The sequence below is a fragment of the Bombus flavifrons genome, chromosome 3 (assembly GCF_040668555.2).
Source record: "Bombus flavifrons isolate JBK064 chromosome 3, iyBomFlav1_principal, whole genome shotgun sequence".
Taxonomy (NCBI): Eukaryota; Metazoa; Arthropoda; class Insecta; order Hymenoptera; family Apidae; genus Bombus; species Bombus flavifrons.
In genome coordinates, this window is record NC_138444.1 from 10925824 (window position 1) to 10950558 (window position 24735).

At 35.9% G+C, this 24735-nt stretch overlaps 1 protein-coding gene across 6 annotated transcripts in view; it reads right to left on the reverse strand.

The window, feature by feature from the left end:
* Positions 1-24735, reverse strand: part of Dh31-R (Diuretic hormone 31 Receptor) — a 173664-nt gene that overhangs the window by 126881 nt on the left and 22048 nt on the right. For 3 of the 6 annotated variants that reach the window (XM_069110640.1, XM_069110639.1, XM_069110641.1), the window contains exon 2: positions 16377-16448. In XM_069110640.1, coding sequence (XP_068966741.1) covers positions 16377-16394 — 18 coding nt within the window. In that variant the 5' untranslated portion in view covers positions 16395-16448. Of the gene's footprint in view, positions 1-4529; positions 4548-16376; positions 16449-18090; positions 18224-24735 lie in introns of those variants that run through there. The other 3 variants (XM_069110638.1, XM_069110645.1, XM_069110643.1) reach the window with 3 other exon arrangements.

The window sequence follows — 24735 nt, forward strand, 5'->3', positions numbered from 1 at the left end:
AGATTTTTCTCGCTGTACGATTGCATTTGTTTTTCTATACCCGTTTGGAAGCATCGAGAAGGTTTCAAACGCCGTTGCTAGGCAGACTCGTTGGAAGCATCGAGAAAGTTCCAAACGCCGTTGTTAGGCAGTTTCTGCCTGGAGTTTGATTAGTAATACAATGTATGACCCACTGTATCACACGTGGCTAGGCCCGCTCCCGAGGCCGCATGCCGCCACAACCACATTTCTCGGAAAACCCATACAACCACTCCAGACCTCCGTTAGGCAAAACGTACATCCCGTGACCGTGGCTACGTTCGGCGACCAATTGTCACCTCGAACCCAATCTTGATATCACAAATCTCGAACAATTACAGCTATGATAAAATCCAGGCTAGAGTACTAGAGGATGTTCCCAAAATTTCCAAGGAACGGCTTCGGCTTTCCTTTCATCTCCGACATATATAATCGTTTATATGAAAATGTTTAATGCTTTATAAGTGACCGTATATTTTGGAATAAAATACAGCAAAGATTAGGCAGCATCTTGAGAATTTAATGTACGAAATTTAATGTTCATAATTTGCGTCATTAAATTTTACCGATAAAGTTGAAAATAATTATCAACGAAATGTCTGTGTAACGATGAAAATTTAAAAATTAAAATATAAATACTGTCCAATATTTTTATGCCGCTTTGAAAATCCTAGAAATTTGTTCTCCCTCTCGGAATTTACATATCTATCAATAACGATGATCGTCCCAATTTTTTAGAAGCGGCGGTAATCGAATCGAGAAGCAACAGATGCCACGTATAACCTGTTGCCATTTGCATGCTTGTCCAAACATTCGATTTAGCAATGATGCACTCTGACCCGAATGAAATTGATGTTGGTACTCTCTAAAACCACGGGGTTTTCGTTGCTGTTTCCGCTTTGCAACGCCTATACATCGGCGTCTTGCGTGCAAATTTTTCACTGCAACCGCAGCTTAACAAGATGAAAAATTAATTTCAGTCGATACGCGCTGAAGCGATTCGATATATTATTTTGTATATTCTCAGGTATCTTATGCAAAAGGTAACGCGTGCGGCGAAATCTGAGCATAATTTTGATACAATAAAATTGCACGAAAATTCTAATTTGTTTGGATGTATTTTAACAACAATCGATAAATAAACAATATCAGAGTAACGATAAGTTACGTAATTTTATATTTCTATTATTACGTAATTACTTTCTCTCGCTCATATACAGCCATTGTTCTATTTGAACAAACTAATTAAAACAATTTTAATGCACTGCCTCTATCTCATAGCATCTTAATTTCATAGTTTCTGCAACAGCGCCGCAAACACTTTAATTAAAATTTTTCGAATTCCATGCATACTAAAATAGGTAGGGATATGTACGTAGCATGTGAAACAAATTTTGGCGGTAATCCAAACGTTTGATGGATTTTAACACAATACATGGATGCTAACAGATGCTCCTCTTACTACGACGAATACCAAAATTAATTCCCTCTAAGCTCTTTGAACTAGTCTCTCTGTTGTATTAAAGCTTTTATCTTCTAACTGATATTCCATTTAGAACCCCTTCTACTTATGCAATTTAAAGCCTCACAAACACTCATTGCCTCTTTAGGAAAATAATCACAGTTGATGAACTGTATTCCCTGTATAATACAGTTCCCGTTAACATCGTTTAGTATCTAATACTTAATATCCAAAGTTATCTCTAAACTAGTATATTTAGAGGTCTGAAATATTATATTTTAATATAACAATCGTTTCGACCAGTTCATAACTCTTCATAGAAATTTTATAGATTCACAAGGGTGCGTTCTTGCCAATTTAAATGATTTCTAATTACCAGGTATGTAAATATGAAACCGGAATTTTTGTATAGAAAATACACGTTTATCGTATGAAAATGATTAAAAATATTTTATTCGAAGTATTGCCCATCGCTAGCTATACATTTTTCCCACCTGTCTGGCAATTGGTCGATGCCATGCCAAAAAAACTGTCGCTCTTTTGAAGCAAACCAGTCATCGAGCCATTTTCTTAAATTTTCGTAGGAAGTGAACTGCTGGTCGGAAAGTGCGTGTCCCATCGATGCAAATAAATAGTAATCGGAAGGAGCCAAGTCTGGTGAGTAAGCCGCGTGCGAAAGTATTTCCCAACTGAACGCTTCGATCGTTTCCTTCACCGGTTTTGCTGTATGCGATGGTGCATTATCACGAAGCAAAATTACTTTGTGTTGCCTTTTTTGATATTCTGGTCGTTTTTCACGCAAAGCTCGATTCAAATCGATCATTTGTTGTCGGTAGCGCTCGGTATTAACGGTTTCGCCAGGTCTTAACAGCTCGGTGGTCTTTTTCGGTGGTCTTCCACGTTCTTCGTTCCTCGCGTCAAAATTGCCACTTCTGAATTTTTTAAACCACTCAAAGCACTGTGATTTACCAAGAGCATGGTCACCGTAAGCTTCGACAAGCATTCGATGCGATTCTGCAGCAGTTTTCTTCAAATGGTAACAGAAAATCAACGCTGTCCGCAAATCGTAGTTTCCAGGCACAAAATTTGACATGTTCAACGCTATTACAAACTGTGCTGTTGTATGAAACTTGTGTTGTTCTGAGTGGAAAATGTTTGTGAGATGTCAATGAAGACTTTTGGCATCAAGGACGCAGTTTAGTGATAACTACATTATCAGCTAGGGCCATCTATAGGCAAATTCATACTTACAGCCCTGATAAGTATGAAAGACTGATCTTCTTTATCGCGTATCTTCCCTACTTTTCATTTTCTTATAATTCTTCTACTTTCCTATAATTTTCATACGTCGGTTTCAAGTTTGTTATGCAGAGTATTTTAATATTTAACGCATGTTCCAGAATATTCAGAGTACCTTTGTCGTACAAGCGATTAGTCCGTCGAACCGATGATCAGATATACTTCGCTCGTTCGTAGTTCTAACGTTGCAACGAATTCCAGAACTAAAATTAGATCGGCAATGGAAAGTAGACAGGAGGTGTAGTTTTACTCACCAGTAACATAATACAACGTCAACATCGGATTACAAACAAAAGTATCTGGTTAGCAGAGAGACCATAAAGCACGGAGCTTTTTGACGAGAATGATCATTAGCGAAACACGACACCGCATTCCGAGCGACGCTCATTTCCACTAGCGAAATTTCGCCACTGAATTGGTACGGTGAAAAACGAGCAAAGGGAAAACCTATGGAACATCCGCGATTCTCCGGATGTGTACATCGACGATACGAAGTTAGAACGTCGCTTCGTTGTTGGCTCATGACGAATTATCGCAGAAAGAGCCAAACGTCTGTCAGGCGTCTCCCTTCGATACGAGTTTCCGTGATATTCGTTGGATCGGAAAATAACGAGGAGAAAAAATCGAGTGGAGAGAAAATGTGAGAAACCTTCGCTCTTACTCGTAATCAAAAATTACGCGAATATTCCTCGATCTGGATCAGGGACGAACGAAAACGACTATCCATTAGAGAGATCCTCTTCAAACTCAATTATAATCGTGTTTTTATCCCGGCTCAATGTCTCTCGATTGCCCGCGATTTTCGAACAAGAACGTCATCCATAACCCACAATGAAATTCCATTACGCCGAGCAAAGTAAGCTTCGTCGTTTCACCCTTCCTTTTGTCCGCAGGATCTCGGACATCCAACATCCATATTCCCATAACCTTCGAGTTTCCTTATACGTAAATTCTCTCGATAGCTGTCATTCTTCAACGCGTTTGTTGATTCGACGCGTTGATTGCCATCGACGACCTACGTTATCAAATTTTCTAGAACGGTTGCAACGAGATAGATTTCATGGACTAGAAAACTTTCGGCATTTCATGGATTATAAATAGTGAAATAACGTATTTTGCAACATTTCAATGTTCCGTAATGTAAATGCAACGAGATCGTAATGAGAAATTAATATGTATGAAATTGTATTGGATGCGAATGGAAATCAGTGGACGTGTGAAGATGTGATTGTCAATGAGCTGCAGGTTTATCGTACGATTCTAACACGTAATATGTAAAATAGTACATAGTACGTGGATTTCTATGCATCTATAGGAAATTTATGTCTACGATTTGCATATGTAAATATACAAAAATGTATAAAATCTTCAAGATTTTTTTACCGTCTTGGTTACGTGATACGACCGTACAAGCATTTTAACGACGCTCGTTCCACGATAGCCACGTGTTGTTGTTTCAGTCGGGATTTTTATCGATTAATTATCACGAATTTGGTTGAGTTACACTGCCTTCGTTGTGGATTTTGGACATCAAAGGGACAAAGAGTGTGGTATGATGGATTAATACTTCGATACTCGTGTCACCCATATTTGGTGACACGCGATATGCGAGTTTTTATGGATGTTCCATCATTTACGGATGAAGGACGAATTTATTATACATCTCTTGCCTTTAATGGAAGCCGCATTTAATGGAAGGATTAATACGATCAGATGAGAATTAATCAATCGTTATACAATGTGTACTTACGAATGAATGGCAAACGTCGTAATGGCCGATAGAGAATAATTATTTTTAATCTTGGAATTGTAAAATGCAACGATCTTTCTCTGAAGAATAAGGAATAAGATATCAACGTTTGTATTAAATTCGAAGAATAACATCTAGACTTTATTAAACTTGATAAACGAAAGGAGAACTTGTCTCTTATTCGAGACGTACGCGATTTCCAGCAAAGGGACAGGAAAGTATAATTCGTGCGCGACAGTAGCGAAGAGACAGGAGAGACACGCACACACACTTACAACTCATCACTCCGCTGACAGAATCAATTTTCTCCTTCCGAGATGTTTTTCCACAAAGAAGAACGCGAATCCTTTGCGCGTGCTTCTGCTCATTCACTTTGCCAGAGAGTTTAAAGAACGCGATACCGGTTAAGCTCGCATGTTTCCAAGGAACACTTGCGCGATATTATGGAAACAGTTAAAATTCGAAGTATAAAAATACTTCTTTGGGGAAGCGAGTCACGTTGCTGATGAAAATATTAAGAAGAGAGAGAATCGATCCTGTCATCCTTTCTGATCATTTTTAACTTAACTTATCTGATCATTTTTATTTCTCTGATCCAAGCATATGGTTTCATTCGAGACAGGCGAAAATGTGTTCTAAATTCTTACACGAAGATAAAAAATTAATTAAATGACAAATAGCACTTGATACACAACTATGAATATTAACCCTTTGCGCTCTGAATTTTATTTCATTGTCGTTACCAGCAGCTTTTAAATATTTCATTTGAAGTTTACTTTAACTAAAAAATAAGAATTTAAATAAATAAAGGAAGGAAGAAATTCACTTAAATACCAGTTTTATTCGCACTATCGTTGAATTTTGTAATTTTTAAGCGTATGATATATCTTGAAACAATTTCCAGGATGCAATCCTGCTTTTCTTTCGCACGTTTCACAAAAAAAGGTGGCACTGGAAGAACGTCGAGTGGAACTCGACGAAGGAGCTGCTGAGATAAAAACTGACGTCGAGTCGCACTCGACTCAGGAGTGCAAAGGGTTAAAGACGTAATTATCGAGACCTATGTGCTAAACTCGCGTGACAGAAGCTATCACATCGATTCAATACGATCTATACAACGAGATTCCAAGGAAGAATAATATTTAATAAGATAAGAATATTTATTTGCTTCATTGGAAATCGCGATACGAAACGGGCACGATGACCGTGTATGCGAATATTACAATATCTGTGGAACAAAGCTGATCAAGGCTATCTTCGTGTCTCGATAAATCTTAAATTTCATCGCGCGTTTAATCGAGATTCATACAAAGCGTTGGTGGTAAATAACAAATACTTGCATGATCCCACTTAATTATTCATTCATGCGTGAAATGATCTGGAATTAACGTCGATTGAAAGAGTATCGAATTGATTGGCGGGCGAAAGAATGTGGAAAAATGACGTACGATTGCGTGGAACAAACAGGAAATCAAGCGAGTGTCAGCGGAAGCAAATCTCTGTAAAATATTTCGCGGGAAGAAGCTTCGATTCCGTATTCCACGTAGCAAGTTAGAATCCTGGGATCAGATTACCTGGAAATATCGCGCCTTTGCGTCTAAAAGTGGCCATAATCGAATGAAAAGCGAGGAATTTCACTTGCCACTGTATTGCGAAATTGTTTTAAAAAGTGACAGAAAATTGGAATATTCCCCGTACATTTATTTACTTTATTACAATTACGAAGTACGCTAATAACGCAATGTTCGAGATAATTATTCTATCAGAAGGTCTCTTCCATAGTTTCCAGTTGTCGTATTAATCCTGTCATGTGATATTTGATAATTCGATCGAGAATATTAGGAACGTAAAAGAACCGATTAACAAGACAACATTTCACTCGCGATCTCTCTTTCAAATAATTTCCAGTTCATCGAACTCTGGATTCTAACATCGTGGTCACGAGAAGCAATTCCTAACGTCTGTCTAAATTCTACAATTTTTGGAAGTTGAAGAAATTGAAATATTTAGGCAAATAACGACAAGAATAATGTTTCCCCCGTCGCAAAATCATCGACAGAGGCAACGAGATCAAACTAATATGATTCCAGGCCACATCGGTATCCAAGGTAACGAGGAGGTCGCCAACCAGGTCGCTAAACAGGCCGCCACGTCCTCAAATTCGAATGAATATTCTATGACCTCCTTCGTGGAACACTTCGTTATAGATCCTAAAAACTGATTAATCCAGCGATGACAAAGAGATTGGAGACTATAACAGCACTCACCCACGTTAAAAACATCAGCGTCTCGCTCTTCCAAAAATACGATTTAACCCTCTCGTTGCTCAGAACAGACCAAGTCGCTGTTACTCGCACGCGAATAGGCCACGCAAAAATCTCCCACTTTTATTTATCGACAAAGGATCTATGCGAAGATTGATACGTACCAGTCACAGGGGAACATCTTATTTTATCCTACCAGAAGTATAACACGCGTCGCATGAAGCAGAAACTGAATCCGTGTACCAAAGACAATGTCAAGAAGAACAACATCCACGAACCGCTAAGATTCATTAAAGAAATCAAAATAATCGACGCGATACTTTAAGCACATTCGCTACACTGAAGATATTACTACTATTACTGAGGCCCCAATATTTAGATCTGCAGATGATACACATACAACTTATTGAACTTTAAGCACATTCGCTTGCATCGTCAACAGCCTCACAGTTGACGTTAAATCTACTTATACAGGGTGGTTGGTAACTGGTGGTACAAGCGAGAAGGGGATGATTCTACGCGAAAAAAGAAGTCGAAAATATGGAATAAAAATTTTTCGTTTGAGGCTTTGTTTTCGAGAAAATCGACTTTGAATTTTCGCTCGGTACGCGTGCGGTACGTTATAACGGATCTCACTGTAGATCGTTGTCTCGATGGAAAAATTAAAAAAAAAAATTTTTTTATTCTATATTTTCGACTTCTTTTTTCACGTAGAATCACCCACTTCCTGCTTGTGCCATCAGTTACCAACCACCCTGTATGAAATAATTCTTTTATTTCTGCCTCGACTTTTTTGTATAGCTTTATAAAGTATTATGTACATGCTGAATTGCTTTATTTATGTTCCTTAAAAATATTGCGTTTACGCAATTTCTACTCATTAGCAGATAATCCTACTTGGCTTCATGACACTTCTCAACCCTTAATCGTCGAACGAAATTTTTAAAAAATCCCTAATTGTTTGAAAACTCTGATTCTCCGTCTGTGTGATTCTGTTTCTCGTGAAACAGCGAAAATCGTTTTACGTAAAAATAATAGGAGAAGATACAGGCGTTAGAATGAGGTGGTAGAAAGGTGTGCAGTGGAAATTCAGTCGGTTAACTGGGTGCAAGGACGCTCTCCCGTCAGATTTCCCGTGGTAACGTGCTGGAACCAGGAAATGAAGAGGATTCGAAGAAGAGAGAATGGTTTACGAGGAGGCACGTAGTTACAAGTTCCGCGCTCGCTTAAACCGGGCGAGTTTCCTTTTACGAGACTTCACCGTGGAAATATCGCTCCTCGTGTCCCAACGAAAGCTCAGCTCTACGATTTCGCCAACCTTTTGGCGTTAGAAAAATATTTCTGTACTTTGAGAGAAGAACGTTCAACGACACTTTCTTTTTTAATATTCCAAACTAATTTTAATACCACAGAATTTTATCGTTGCCACTTTGGGCGATATGTTCGACTCGATAATTACTTGCACTGGTTTCTCAATGTAATGGTTAAATTTTAAAAATAAGGAACAACGTTCTCGTAATTTGCTTGAAATGTTTCTTCCGATAAAATCGAATTTTCTCTCCGAGTTCACCAAGTCAGGGTCAATTTATTTCTTTTATTGGGCCGACATTATCAAGAGACTGTATCTTATTCCTTCAGCTGTTCAATTCGATTCGATTTGATAAATTGTAGCTTTCGACGCGAGCTATCGTCAGGTATCGTCCGAAAGAGAAACGAAGAAAAATGAACCGGCGATGGTGAAACTAATAAATAGAGAGCGGATATTTATGCGAATACATATTTTTATCGACACAGCTAAAGAGACTGAACCTGAGAAAAGATTTTTCGTCCATCAAATATTATAACTGAACTGCGGATACTTATTCAAATTAATTTTTTTTTTTCATTTTACTCATTTCCCTTTTTCTCTTTTTTTTGGATATAATTAAAAAAAAGGAGGAATCTAAAAATTTGTTTCGTTCGCTAAATATTACGGAAAATATTACATTTCGGATATTTTGTATATTTTTGCGCATCGAGTGCACTGTCCGTATTTTCAATTTCTCTGAACTTTACTGGTAAACGCATAAATATCCGCAACCTATTTATAGAGTAAAGTACATAAAACATGAAACGTACAAAGCGAGCATCGTCCAACGAAACTACGTAAAACGAATTTTTGAAGAAACTTTATTAAAATAGCGAAACGAGTGAAACAGCTGCTTGCAAGTGTGTATTCTCTCGAAATCGATTTTTATAGACAAGAAGAAACGCAATTACCGGACAAATTCGTGTCGCAGATGCGTGTAACTCGTCGATCCAAGAAATTATTTCACGGAAATCGATTAACGAGATTGAGCAGGATTCGTGCGTGAAAATTCTCAGACTGATGAACTATTCAGGATATAAAATGGAAGAAATAGTTAAAAATAGAAGAAATAGTTAAAAAGATCGACGCGTATTTTGAAATGAAAAGATATTTAATATACCGATAATGGTTAAAAAAATTCTCTTTAATATTGTTATTTTTTTTTGTTTTTTAGAAAAATATCTAAATCGCAACTATCTTTTTGCAAACGAATCTCTTTGTACGATTTCGATGAAATAAGAGCTATGTGACACACGGTAATATCTAAATGTTCAAATTACGATTACGTTCACGGAATCTTTACCGAGCTCGTTGCACTTCTGCTTTTCTTCAAGACAAAAACTAAAACATTACTTCCGTATACAACGTTCGATATGATGCACTTTATTAATAGATCGACAAACTGTTTCCGTATGCCTAAAGTTCTCGACGTCAATACGATTTCGAAGCAAGAGGATAAATTACTGGAACAAATTTATACAATTCCTACTTTAATTACGAATCTTCATTTTGTGATAAAATAAGCAGCACTTATCTTTCCATCTAATATTTTAACGATTAGCGTGATAATACAGAATTAAAAGTTTCTTTCGTTTCATAAGGTGAGAATAGATGAACATTTCTGTTTTATATTATTTTATTGAATTAGGTATGATCCATTTCGTTCTATTTTTCTATTATTACGTTCATGCATAATTCGATAAACTAATACAAAACGGAAAACATTGTGCGTCTATTATTTCCTTATGAAACGAAAGAAACTTTTCGGACAACCTAATACTTTAGTCCGTGTTGCATGATGTATTCCGTACCGAATTTACTTTTTAATATTAAGTAATTGAATTACTTGTGCGTAGAATGCGTAGAATGACGTGTTTGTTTCCAAATTCACGTAGCATTACAAAATATTCTATAACATGGGATATTTCAAATAAATCGATTCTTACACTTTCTGCATTCTTTGCCAATTTCTTGCAGCTAAAATATAACTTCGTTCCTCGATGTTTATCTATTCATAATTATCCACTTTTACTTTCGTCCATTCTATATAAAGAGATAGACTATTCTATCCTATGTAAACAAGTTTTACATTAAATTATCGTCTAGAGGAAAATATTCGTTGTTTTGCGAGATAATGCGTTTTGTTTAGTCTTCCTAAGATATAATTAGTAGCTGTTTTAATTTCATTTAACTCTCTTTGTTACAAAAGTTTCTTCTTAGAAACTTCGTTGGATCTGAAATTGTTCGGTTACACTTGTTTCATTTGTATTCGTTCCGTAATCGAAGAGTATTCCACGATACGTACACATATCCCTTTTCAAATGCTGTTGTCGCGTAGCAAATGAATAATTTATAGAGCAACTCATCACGACCATAAATTCATCGATGCTGTTACGTAATGCTGTCACAGGCTGCCTTGCTTGGGATCAAGTCATGGAACATATTGTGCATATAATTGCAATGACAACTCGCGAATCTTCCGATCTGGTACCTCATCTAACATATTATGTGCTTCGATACATTTGTAACAATTTATTGGAAAATTCGTAGTTGCTTTGGTTCGCAATGATTTCGTGATAATTGTATCGGTTTACGCATTTATTTATTACAATTCTGGTTTGCTAGACCAGTGACGCGCAATATCGTAGTCTAAAAATCATGGATTACGAAAATTTCACGGTTCCATTGATCACGCGATGCAGAAACCGAAGAATATGAGAGATTCGAAATTGTGGAAGAACGAGAGGAGAGAGAGAAAAATAAGAATATATAAATTTTATGATTCCGGCGTCTCCTTCGATGAATTTTATAATCCAAAAGTTATAAAGTAGGAGATTCCACAGTTGCAATCGAGTCTCTGCTTGTAGAAGAACTTATTATTCAAAAATCATGGCGCGTAGATTTCCGCGGCTCCATTGTCCTCTCTGTACCTAATTTCCTACGTACTTCAGAATTCACCGAATGTACAATTCTATTATATTACTTTGCAGACATTGTAAAATCCGATATCACTTGCTCGTGTGCAACGAATTGAACGTACGATCCAAGACGAATTCCAAGCCAATAATAACAGCTAATAAACTCCGAAATAGCTGGAACTGTGTTTTACAAATTCCAAAACCATCATCCAGATCGTTCATTGATAATATGGCACGCGTCTCGTTTTATCCTTTCGATGCGACGCGAGACAGCCTTTACGTTTCCAGTTCATGAAATACAACCTTTCACGGGATTTCGTTATTTCGAAGAGCATTTTATGGTTCTACGATGGTCGTAAACAGATTCTACGACTGGAAAATAACTCCTACTGAATTCTACAACCACGATGCTCCTGCGTCTTCTTTTCACTTCGATCTCCTCAAAGCTTCTACTTATTTCATCCACAATATTTTTATTAAACGTCAATATAAGCGAAGAATTGACGAAGATTTTAATTCCATCTGTTGCATGATTCCTCCTGTTGCTTTCCTTCCATCTTTTCTTGCGTTCGTCCTCGGTACAGTGATCCCGTGTGAAAATTCGCCAACCTTATCCGAACGATTCCTCGTCGTCGGAGCTTCGACTATCGAAGGAGAAGACTTTAAGGACCGTATCTTGGCAACCATGAACGAGAATCAATTAAAGCTAAAACGCGAAGCACCGTTGCCAGAAATAGCGTAACAGCAGTTAATCATTGAGAGTCATCACGAGGCCATGTGCGGAATAAATGCTTATCAACACACCGGTAAAACTCCATCGGTATATTTTTATCGACGAGTCTATTTCTTTGGCCGCTTTATAGCGGCCGATATAAAATCTTTTATACGCTTCTCGCGATAATAAACGTATCTCGAAATCTATCAAGGCGTATGAAATACATATTACAGAGGAGAATTCTGGATAATTCGTGTCGTTCGTGATAAGGTAATTTCAGCTTGCAATCGTGCAAACGAGGGCCAGCAATGCGAGCTTTAATTAATAAGCTAGTGCAATGCTTTCGGTGCGACGGTAGGTGCAAATTGTATAGCGCAGGTGAAGTGGCGTTAAACTGTAATGGAGATTTTTAGGCTGGTTCTATGTGCATGAAAACGAGAATTATATTTCAACAGATATCAAAACATGGACAGTGGCTGAATATTTGGTTTAGATTTTTAGCTTTCTATTACAAAGTAATGGAAAGAGTGGATTTTTGAGATAAGATGTGAAACGTTAAAAATGCAATATCTATTACTACTAAACTAATACTAAACAACATTTGCAACTGCATTTTGGATTTTGTAACTGCAAGAACAGTAAGAATATACGAAATAATAGGAGTAGATTTTTGAAACATTTCCATGAATTTTTCGAGAGCACGATGATCACGTTTGCCTCGTAACACGGTGCGGTCGTGCACGTATCGCTATCCATCAGAGTGTTCCTGGTTTAATGAGGAATCACGTTCGAATATTCTCTCTGATAGCGACATTTCTGACAACGTTCGCAGACTGCTAAGTGAGCTGACCATACTTCGTCGATGTCGTAATTAATGGAACACACAGAGGATCGGTAAATCTCGTTAAATGCACCGACGTTCAGCAGTATCGTTCGTCGTTCGACTGAGATGGCATCGGATTTCTCGAACGAGAGAGATTCCACTTTTAGGGAAATTGTTTGCTAGAGAAGATCCGCGTTGCTAATTAAATCCGTCATTTCGTTGATTAAGCACGAATTCTGAATAATCGTGGCGGCATTGCTTACAGCCTGTTAACGAGCTAAACGAAGAATCGAATAATTATAACGAAGGAATTTATTTTTCCAACATTCACGCACAATATGTCCTCGATGAGATATTTAATTTTAAAATTTAATTTTAATATTTAATTTTAAATTTAAAACACTGTAGTTAAACGCTCGTAAGATTATGTTAACGTGACTAAAGTGGACGTAATATTCTTAAGTGCCGTTTCACGGAACGTAAACGAAAAAGAATAAAAGAAACGCATGAAAGATGCAAATACGCCGGAACTGATAGTAAGCCAGAACTGGTATTCATATTTACTTAAACTCGAGGTTAAGAATCGTGAACAAGGACGTGGTTATTCGTTAACGTTTTATTTCGCGATACTTCGTCATATTGTTGGCTCAAACGCGAAAGGTTTCACTTTTTTCGATGCATTTAGATATATAGATATATCAAACTATAAAATTATAAAACTTGTATCTATTTTGATATTGGGAAGATTCATTGGCATTTGGAAAATTCTAATATCTTTTATTCCTATAATGTATAGTTTATTATCAGATGATGTAACAACTTTTCTGATTTATTTACTCAATGATAAGTTGTCGCAATGATTTTTTACCGAATAAAATAAATGTGCAAAGTTTCTAGAATTCCACTGAAATATTTATTTGTGTCATTATTCTCAAACTTTTATAGTTTTGAGCGACTGAATTTCACACACGTTCAGTGACATCATAAATCAGGAAATATCACGACGTTCACGATCGCCAAACAGATTTATAGTAACCTATTTGAATTTCATGCGAATGCACACCGAATACAATGTTCTTCTGAATACAGTATTTAATATATTTTGAAGTTCAACTCGTTGAAAATTGTATTTATTATAGGATTATTTATTGTATTATATTTTTATCATATTATCATATTATTATACACTTATTTCGCTTCGTGATCCTGTTAACCAAGAATATTATTATTTACAAATCGATTTCCCATTGTTTTATCGATTTCCGTCGGTATCTGAAAAGCGTTATTTTTCCTTTTTCCATTGCGAACAAGTACATTTTCATTAAATCTCCCTGGTGATACGTTTCCATCGAAGAATCGCATCGAATTAAAATGTTCGGGAGCATTTTGAAAATAAATGAAAAATGTTTATATCTGTCGGAACGTTCGTAATAAATCGCTTTTGTACGAACGAATAGAAGGATTCTGAAGAAACGTGAAATATGTATAAATCGATCACCTAACATTAGAACGCGTTTTGTTAAATTTTCGTTTCTATTTCGAAAAAATATTAGTCACTTTCAAATCTCAGTTCACCTTGAAATTTACAAGCGGAGAGAGACTGGAATATATTAAAAGAACGACAAGTCTTAACAAAAGACACCGTTGCTTTCTATTTCGAACAGATTCATTTTTCACGCGGATTTTCTTCAACTTGTACACCTTGCGTGTTCAAAAATAACCGCGAAACGTTTCTGTGCTTCGCATAAAGAGAATTACGTCTTTTTACACTTAGATAAATCAATTTTTCAACTTTCAAAAAGATCAACCTAGAATAATACAAACTCGAATAGTCAAAGTCACGTTACCATTAACAATGCAATTTCTACAATTTATTTTTCTAGTCTATCCTTCGTTCAGTTTCAGTTTTTTTATTTTCCTGACGTTCTTTATATTTCGATCGCTGATCTTGCAACAAATATTTCTCTCAAAAGAGTAACGAAATATTTGGAACTTCTACTTCTACTCCAAATTCTGATACGATTGCATCCAAAGCTTACGTAAAATTATTCTTATAAACTCAATATTATTTCGACCGAAGAATTAAAAGTGTACGTTACAGTGATATTAAAAATGTACGTTGGTGTAATATTAAAAATGTACATAAAAAATGAAAAATATATACGAAAATCAAAATTACTATCCTCCAATTCTGTCATTATGCTGCATTAATGATTCACCTTAAATATCATCTACGCAATGACACGATTATTCCTCTTTCAAATTGAAAAACAACTACGCTCAAATTCTTATAACGTGTTTGATAGATTTTGCATCGATTTAACAGACACTGGCAATTCTCGGTCTAATTAGTTAATGATCGCGGTGAGCACGTTCTGCTCCTACGTTGTCTCTATACTATTATTATAATTAGTATTTTGAACTTCTTATAATACTCAACGATGCTTAACACTTTGACTGCCACGATGGTCATTGATAACCGGAGCGCTTGAACTTCTTAAGATTGTAAAAATTGTATGAAAATTGACAGTTAGCGCATTTTGAATATATAGATAAATAAAAGATACTTTGAAATAAAAAGTGCCGCATTGAACAATTAAACATTTTTATTAGAACATCGATAAAAAAAAATGAGAAGAAATCTTGCATCTAACGGTGCACTGTGTTTGCATCGATATCTTTGAGGGGTAATCTACGAATATTATTATAAACACAGCTCAGAAAATAATCGTAAATGCTGCTTTATAATCATATAATTGAAGTTGGAAGTGTGAACATACCTTACTATTTACTACATACCATTTACTAATATCTCGTACACGTTTCAACGATATATTCTGCACGTTTTGTTTACGACGAAATAACGAATGCGAATGGTTTGTTGAAATAAACGAAACCTTGTTATAATATGTCGCTATCAACTGTTACCAAGGCGCCACGGTGGTCACCCGTGACCACCAGTAAGATAAACGGCCCATTGGGGAAAAATGTTGTCTTACATCATCGATTTATTATTATTTTGCCATTATATGCTATGAATAATAAAAATACTCCCGTGGCGTCCTCAGCGAAACATGTGATTTCGGCGTGGCAGTCAAGTGTTAACCACAATCGAGTAACTCAAATTTGATCGAATAGCAGAGTATTGTGTTGTAATATAGAGGGTGGTTGGTAACTGGTGGTACAAGCGGAAAGCGGATGATTCTACGCGAAAAAAGAAGTCGAAAATATAGAATAAAAATTTTTTTTTAATTTTTTCATCGAGACAACGATCTACAGTGAGATCTGTTATAACGAGACGTGATAAAGTGCACGCGTACCGAGCGAAGATTCAAAGTCGATTTTCTCGAAAACAAAGCCTCAAACGAACAATTTTTATTCTATATTTTCGACTTCTTTTTTCGCGTAGAATCGCCCCCTTTCCGCTTGTACCACCAGTTACCAACCACCCTGTATAATTAATATAATAACATAGATTCGTCCTGTATTTATATTTATTATATAAATTGAGAAAACGAAACGAATATCATGTTACAATTTAATATTTTCCATATACCATTCATTTCAATTTCTTTTAATATACATACGAATTTCGTACTATTCGGTCGTAAGGTAAATTTATCTTGTTCTCATATTTATTTTTGCTAATATATATGTGTGTATGTGTGCGTGTGTGTGTGTTCATATGACTATGTAATATATGTATACAGGACGACTCTATGTTACAACGTAGTAACGATGATGGTAGATGTAAAGATTTCGTCAAAAAGTCTACTCACCTCAGTTTGCATATCCATATTAACCGTTTTTAATGAAGCAGAACACGTAACGTCTTCGAACTGTGGCGATCTCTGTAACAAACAGAGATGAAAATACATATTAGAACGAAAAATCGGAATTTATCTGTACGTTATATCGTCGAGAAGGTTCACAAACGAATTTAGGAAATATTTAAAGCTAACATATCTTTGCAGAGCTCGCGCTTTATCAAGTAATACGCGCATCATTTTTCTCGGAAATTTTTATTGCTTATTACGTAGCTTCATGAACGCTTTTCCGAAAAACTTGTTTTTTTTCGATATTTAATACGTTGAAGGTATTTCTGCAAGCTTTCGAAGTACTCACTCTCTCGTTATAAAAAGATTTCGTAAAAGCCAAGATAAATAATAGTCCGCTTTTTATTATCCGCTTTTCACCAAAATATAAGATATAACGTTTTTGTTGGAAACTGGCACCAATGCAACATTTTTTTCTCTGGTTCGTTCGTTTAACATTCAACGGTACTCAGCAGCTGCCAAAGAAAAAGAAGGTATTTTGCAAAAGTTTATGAAAGTTTACGAATCTTCCAGTCTCATCAAACACGAGACATATGGAATGTATTAACTGACAAAGATGTTACGTACTTTTCGAACAATTCAATGTGTCAAAAATTATTTCGTTTACGTAGAGAGATTATCACATAGCCAAAGGGAAACATTTTGTCCAATCGCCATACATAAGCAGCTGTGCTTACTATCATTGAAGAAACATATGTAAATATATATTATAAATAAATGAATAAATAACACGCTATTAAAGAAAGGTGATTACTATACTGACCATAAAAGCCAAAATGTCTACAGGTCGAAAGCAAAATTAAATAAATCAACCACTTTCTTTATTTTTACTATAATTGCAAATTCCATACATATTTATGGAACACAATTGTATATTCAGTTATGCATAATCAGAATGAACCAAAAATTGCCACGAATACAAGCAACGACGAATCTACCGAAAGGGATTAAAAAAGAGGCAATCCCCAACGTCTCTCCCTCGATTTCCTCCATAAATTTAATGAATATGAAACGTCTACACGATCCTGTTTAACTTTAAACTGTTTACACTTCAATTATCAATATCGTCGTTACGTTCTATCAACGTGATTAAACTCGGATATCTCGCGCAAACGGATAGTAAATTACAGGGAATTTCCTCGATAAATCTGCTGATGCTTTTTACACTCCCGAGAGTTTGCTCGATAACAAATTGTTTACACTTCGGTTATTAATATCGTCATTACGTTCTATTAACATCGATAAGCTCGAAAATCTTACGCAAACGGAAGAGAAGTCAACTCCAAACTTTCGCTCGATATCGGCTGCAAAGGATTCAGGAGAGGCGATGATAGCGGGAGGTGGGGGGAGCGAAAGAAAAAATCTTCTGCTTAAAAAATTACGAATAAAGCTAAACTTTAATAAAAATACAGATAACGGACAATAGACGATCCGTAAAGAAATTGCGCGTATGATATCGTACGTACTTAAGCAAAGGGCTAGGAATTTTGCCAGAATTTAAAGAAACGTGGAAAATGACAAATTTTGTTTGATGCGAGATGCTACGAGAGACATTCCGATAAATTACGATGCGAATCCATGAAATACGCGAGGGGAGAAAATGTTCGCTAAGAAGATTTGTCGAAGGAATTTTTAGAAATGAATTACGTTACGCTACCTTCATTTGGCGATTTATCTTGAGATATTCGATATTTCTTTAAATCCCATCTCGAGCTATAAAAAGAAATCCAATCTCTGGCGCTCTTCGTATTATGTTTTTCAGCTTTATTCTTTGTCGCTATTTCCGCGAGTCCGAGTTCCATCGATACATATCGAAGATTGAGTAGAAAAATTCGATAATCCAAAATCCACTTTCTCTGCAATTTCTCTGCAATGTGTTTTGAACGATACAAGAAAATAAACGGTAATAAGAGAAAGAAAAAAAGAAAAGGAACGACAGTCGATAGAACAGATACGGATCACTATCGGAATAAGCTTCCGTTCTCTTTCACACTGTGAAATGTGCTCGTACGCTGTTAACGCAATAGCTTACGACATCGGGGCAATTCGTTTGACGAACAGATAAAAATGCAAATTCATCGATACAACGATGATAACATCTCGATAGAAACTTTGACCCGAATTCGAAGGTTTATTTAAAATTGAGAAATATGCCGTATTCTGTTTAATTAACTTATGAAAGATGAAACGGTGGAAAAATATGCAACAACTGCGTAAACTGAAAATTATTGAGCAACATAAATAGAGTCATTAAGATACAAAGGTATGTTAGGGTAATAGACAGTTTACAGAAACCAACTATACAAACGACGGATACGAGAAATATTTCTACGCTTTAAAAAAGAATAGTTTTCATCATAGTACTATAAATAAAATAGAAAAACCAACGCGCTAGAAAGAATTGTGAGAAAAAAAATAGCGAGAGAATCTCCGCAATCTCCTTACGATCGCCACGTTCAAGGACAAAATTCAACGACGTGAATTTATTGAAAAATATTCCAAATAAAATGTTAACGAGTGTCAACTACCTTGAGAATTGTCAGAGGCAATTGAAAGAATTGTACATATTTTTCTTTGTCCCTCGTAGTAATTCATTTTGTTTTCAACTTTTACGAAATTACATGCTATATCGAAATCAAATCGTCGCAGATCATTTTATGTGAAAAACAAACAAGTGTCTAGATCTCTTTTGTGTTATTCCTGGAAGGACTAGGGTAAGCAATTCTTTCCCGGCTCAACCGCTTCTTTCAAGGCAGCAGATCTATCGAAGACTATCACGAACACGGTTTAATCCCAAATATTCTCCACAAAGACTAGTAGTCACGTTTCAAGCAACATCGTTTCCACGAACACTGCGCGATCTTCGATTTAACCTAGGAACAGCATCAGTAGAAGCGTCTGGCTGTCTGCCAGCTTCCGACGAGTTAACCACCGACCGCAACTTTCCACTGCCAGTCCATGTCGGTCGTCACTATGACGCAACTAACACACATTACCGGCGATTAAATACTTTTTTAAACGTACATTCAAAACGACCATATGTTACGTAATTTTACCACGTTAAACTTTTCGTCGATACGGGTACAGTGAAGTAGGCTAAAACGATCTTGATGAACTTTAGATGTCCTTATTTGTTACAACAGCAGCCTGTTCTATCATACACCGAGATACAGAAATACACTTTTAGCCGTAAGTACTGCAAGACAACAGCCAGTATTTGATACGAATTAAACGCATTCCACTGCTTGCATTTTCTAGTTATTTTTCACAAATTTTGTTATTTCGTTCGAATCGCGTACGTCCTTTGTAATATAAAGTACTAAATAAAGAAAAGCGTTCGAGCTTCGTCTAATAAATGTAACGAGTTGGAGAGTAGAAAACTTCAATGAAAGATAAAAGAACACAAGGGTACAAATGATATAAAATTACTTTATATAATTTTTACACATTGTGGTCTCGCGTTTATACTCTTTTACTCGTCCAGGTCTCGGTCAATTAGCTTTTCTATTATATTTTACTGGCTCGTGACTAATGCTGTAAAGCAAAGTAATTGAAAAGAACGCGTTTAACTGAGATTTCCGAGATGATTAAAAAGTGATTAAATACACGATGAACTTTACAAGTTTACAAAGGATAAGAAATAATAATGTAACGATAAAGTTCTGGCTGCAGCTGAGAAGCTTAACATTTAAAGTACAACCATCATTTTTATTCGTCGCTGTATGTTTTATCATCCGTCTTTGTCGTAGTATTCGGATTTTAGTCGTAAGAATTATTCGGCACAGCATTCGTTTGTTGTATTCCAGCCCCATTCACGTTTCACGAATCTAATCCTTGACATCGTTTCTAGCAGTCGAACTATCGACAAATTGGACAGAACGTAACACGATGTTTTCTCATCGCGTTTGAAAGCTGTGGACGTTCTTTCCGTTTAACTCGACGTGTATTTTCTCGAGTTAAGTTCGATGGGCGAAAGAACATATCAGCAACAAGTTGAATGATAAAGCAAGGTTACAAGCGTTGTAAACAATATTGCGATAACGAGAAGCGATGAAGGGAGGTTCCGTGGAAAAAAGCTCGCGGTTGTAGTTCATCAATAAACGTCCGGAGCATGTATGTTAAAATAGATTTATAGCAACAGCTGCGCCAAGAAGTTGAACCGATACGAAAACCTTCGAGTTTACGGAGTTCCTGGTCAGCGATTTGTGGTTCTTTGCCGAAAATTAATTTACTTCGCCTGGATTTGATGGTCTAATTATACCCATGGATTTATTTATCGAGCGAATTATATTTCACAAGTATACTTTTACAGATATAACGTTCGCATACAATTTCGAAAATGAGGATAATTATACGTGATATCGCTACGCGTGAGAATAACGTATTTGTTAAATTGAAAAATAGTTATACGTATTTCCTTCGAAGTAAGTGTAAAAGTTAATTCTCTCAAAGTTTAATAAAATTTAGTCGTAATAGGTTTCGTTTAAATTTGATTATAATTTTATTCGTTCACCGATATAGGTCATTCTTGATTCAAAGATATATTATTATCTTTAAGTTAATAAGTTTAAGGTAATTTAGTCATAATGACTTTCACAGAATCAGTTACATTGAAACAAAGGGCTGAAAGTGGGAAAATTAAGATAACGATTTAAAGCTTCATGGAACGATATTTCGAGCTTCCATTAATTTAAAAATCTAGGCGAAACTCAGTTTGCAGCAGTCAAGGAAGTTTACGATAAATTATGCCATGTCTAAAAGCTTGTACGTAAATTCGCGATAAATCAGCGAATGGGGTTACTACATGGGGTTAAAGTTTTCTCACTTTACTTGAAGCCATGGAAAAGATATGAATAACTGAAGAATTAAAAACACGAAAAGAGGGGGGAACAATGAGAAATATGCATTTGTCGAAGGTTTATAAGACAAGAGTAAAACTGAATCTTTAGAACAGGCTATCTACCTAGCAAATGTACGGAGAAAAAATTATAAATTTGTTTGGAACGAGAGCATATTAAAGCTGAAAGCCCAATAAAAATAAATAAAGAAGAACGAAAGGAGACAAATTTGCAAACTGAATTGATCTACGCCCTACAAATCTTTTTTATCTCACGATAGTATTTCAATTTATAGGATCGTAGTTACAGCGAAAGCTGTTCTCTGCAGCTGCGTCTAAATGATTTTCGTCTGCGTGCAAATTCTATGAACGAAAATCGTTTGACATCGAGCGAAACTATCGTTTTGTTAAAAAGCAGTGAGATTTAGCAGACTTCGTGCTGGTGACTTTAATGTAGTTCTTTTTTTTTCGACTCTAAATAAATCTCGTCAAGTCCAGAAACACCGAGAGAAATTGCGGTTCCAGAAGTAATTGCAAGGCCATTTAAACGCGTCATTGTTTTCCTATACGATTTCTTTGGACTAAGACGACTTTACCTCGAGTCACAAATAAAAATCGTAAAAGAAGAATTTCCTTCGATACAACTAAACTTATACCGCGTTTTCTGCACTGCGATAAAATAAACGTTTCAATGTCACCATTGATTTTATTACAAACTCGATAATCGAAGAACGCGCCGGATACGTAAAACCAATTATAGAAAAGTGTAATTTCTCACGTAATTCGAAAACACTATAATTTCCTTGAGTAATATATCCTGTAATTAATATCGCCAATTAAATATTCATCAATTCCATTTTATATGTATGATACTTGTATCGTAATCCTATCGATTAATATCCCCCACAAAATTGCTAATTTCAAACAACCCTATTTAAATACCAATTAACCGGTCTGCTCATTAACGAGACAGAGTCACTCGAATCTATCGTTCATTCTAATTACGCGGCAACTCTATCAGCGACATTTTACCTTAAATGCAGACGAGCGGTATTTTTCTGCGCGATATCGTTGCCATCGTGTACCTGTCTTTTCTTTCTTCTTATTCGAAAAACAAAGAAACACGTATAGTCGCAGCGGGATCCGCTGATACGCATACAACCTTGCACCTTCCGAGCTTATTTTTCTCGAAAACGGAGCTTCGAACGAAGAAAATTATTCTCTTTTTCCGCTTATCTTTCTATGTGCAATTAACACTCGACCGCTTGTGTCGTGATTTTGAAGACACCCTATATATACAACAACAGTATACCATCCTTGAACAAGTAGCGCAACTTTGCCACTCGTTTCGGCTAATAAACTCAATGCTCGGTCCATGAGTAGTATTTAACACTAGTATTTATGTTCTAGTAACAGTTCCAATACGCGGCTAACGTGCCATTTTAATACTAACACGGCTTCGAACTGTTAAGATCGAACATCATCGACGATTAAAAATGACCGGAAGATGAAACGTGAAATTGCGACAATTGCAATCAGCTTTTTTCGTTGGACGTTGACCAAATGGTCTATTATTGAAAGTAAAATACTGAATAAAATGGAATCGAGTTAGAACGCAGAAAATTTTTTTTGGAAACAAATTGGTTTCGGCGAGGAGATTTTTTCTTTTTTTTTTTTTTACTGCCGAAATCAGCCAGATTGACACTCTTCTTCTTTAAAATTTGGTACAGAATAAATTGGGATTTTTTTAGGTGTCGGTCGGGCCGACTGGAAACTCTTTTTCAGAAATCAGATTAACGTAAAACAGCGGTCTTTTTAAAATTAGGTTTCAACTAAATTAAGGATACTTTTTAGGAGCTCTTTTTGATGAAAACGGGGATCTTTCGTTTAAACAGTTTAACTGATTTTTTTCCTTTTTTAGGAATCGGTTTGCGCTGGCTAGAGAATATTTTTCTGAATCAAATTGCCAATGAAACAGGACCTTTTTCAGGATTAAACTAGATCAAAAATACTTTAACAAATATTATTGCTAAAAGTATTTTTGATCTAGTTTAATCCTGAAAAAGGTCTTGTTTCATTGGCAATTTGATTGGGGTTAGGTTGGGGGTTGGGGGGGGGGGGGTTAATTTAACAAATATTATTGCTAAAATTGGAGATTCTTTTTTAATCGGTATAATCTGTAATGGCTTTTTTCTAGAAATTAAACTGACTATAGATTTTCTTTTTCCAGAACAGCTTAGGAACAAAAATGTTTTGTAATCATCCGCTTTTTTTTAAAAAAAAGTTTACTTATTTTACCAGAAAAGGTGGCCATCTTTTTCGTATATTACGATTCATTACAAAACATTGTAATATTCGCAAGCGTCTAAATTCACATGTCATACGACGTGTGTCTTTAATTACTTTAGTTCGCTCAATTAGATCCATATACGTCTCTTCGAATTACAGGATTTAGAAGTTACATCTAATCTCACCACTTGACACGCGGCAGAGCAAATCTCCAGCAGCACGCTAACGTTTAACGTGTTTATTTCAACGAAGTGACAAACAGGTGCTACAACCGTTTACAACTACGGGTTATATGCCATGTCTTGATGATTATCGAGGATGTCTGAAGCTTGTTCTGTCAAGCAGCTAACTGTTTTTCCAGCCAACTAACGTCCGACTGAGAAGTTGATTGCTCCGTGAAATAAACCATTGAAACCTTGATTACTTCGATTGCCAACGATTTCCGATTGTCAAGGCGATCGATACCTAACTTGTCATTAAGATGAAAAGTATTCTGCCTTCCCTTCGACTTCTCTTCAATGACGGACGAAGCATTTTCTAAGAAATTGTGCAACTGGTACGAAGAAATTGAGTATCCGTTCGATTAAAAAGTTAATCGTTCTGCAGTTCTTGTTAAAGACAAAGCGGATTATGAGATTTCATTTCGTATCAACGGTATCAAGACACGGACCGATCTCGTACAAAAGGCGATAATTGACACAGGTTACTAATAAGACGATTAATCGGATAGAAATTTACACGTATGCAAGAGTTACAGAAAATATAGTAAATTAAGAATTACGTGCTGGTTCTTAGAATCTTCCAGTGGATCACTTAGATACGAGAGAAAATTGAAATTCGATTTAAGGAATTATTCAGAGAAAGAACGTTTTAGGATTTTGTTTAGTAGGTAAGTTTAAGCTATTTAGCTAGTCACTGGCTACATTGTGTCAGTTGCAAAGTACCAAAACATTATGCATAATTTATATTTAACGTTGCTCTGTCGGGAGAATTGAAACTAAGATTGAAGTTTAAATTAAACTTTGTTGCACGAAAACCATAAATCACGCAACGAGTCAGATTCTATATAAAAGATTTAAATAATCGATAATATACAAAGGAAAGTAAATTCGCTATATAAATTGATATCGTAAGAAATTATAATAAGAATGAATTTCCTGAAGATTCTTCAGGATT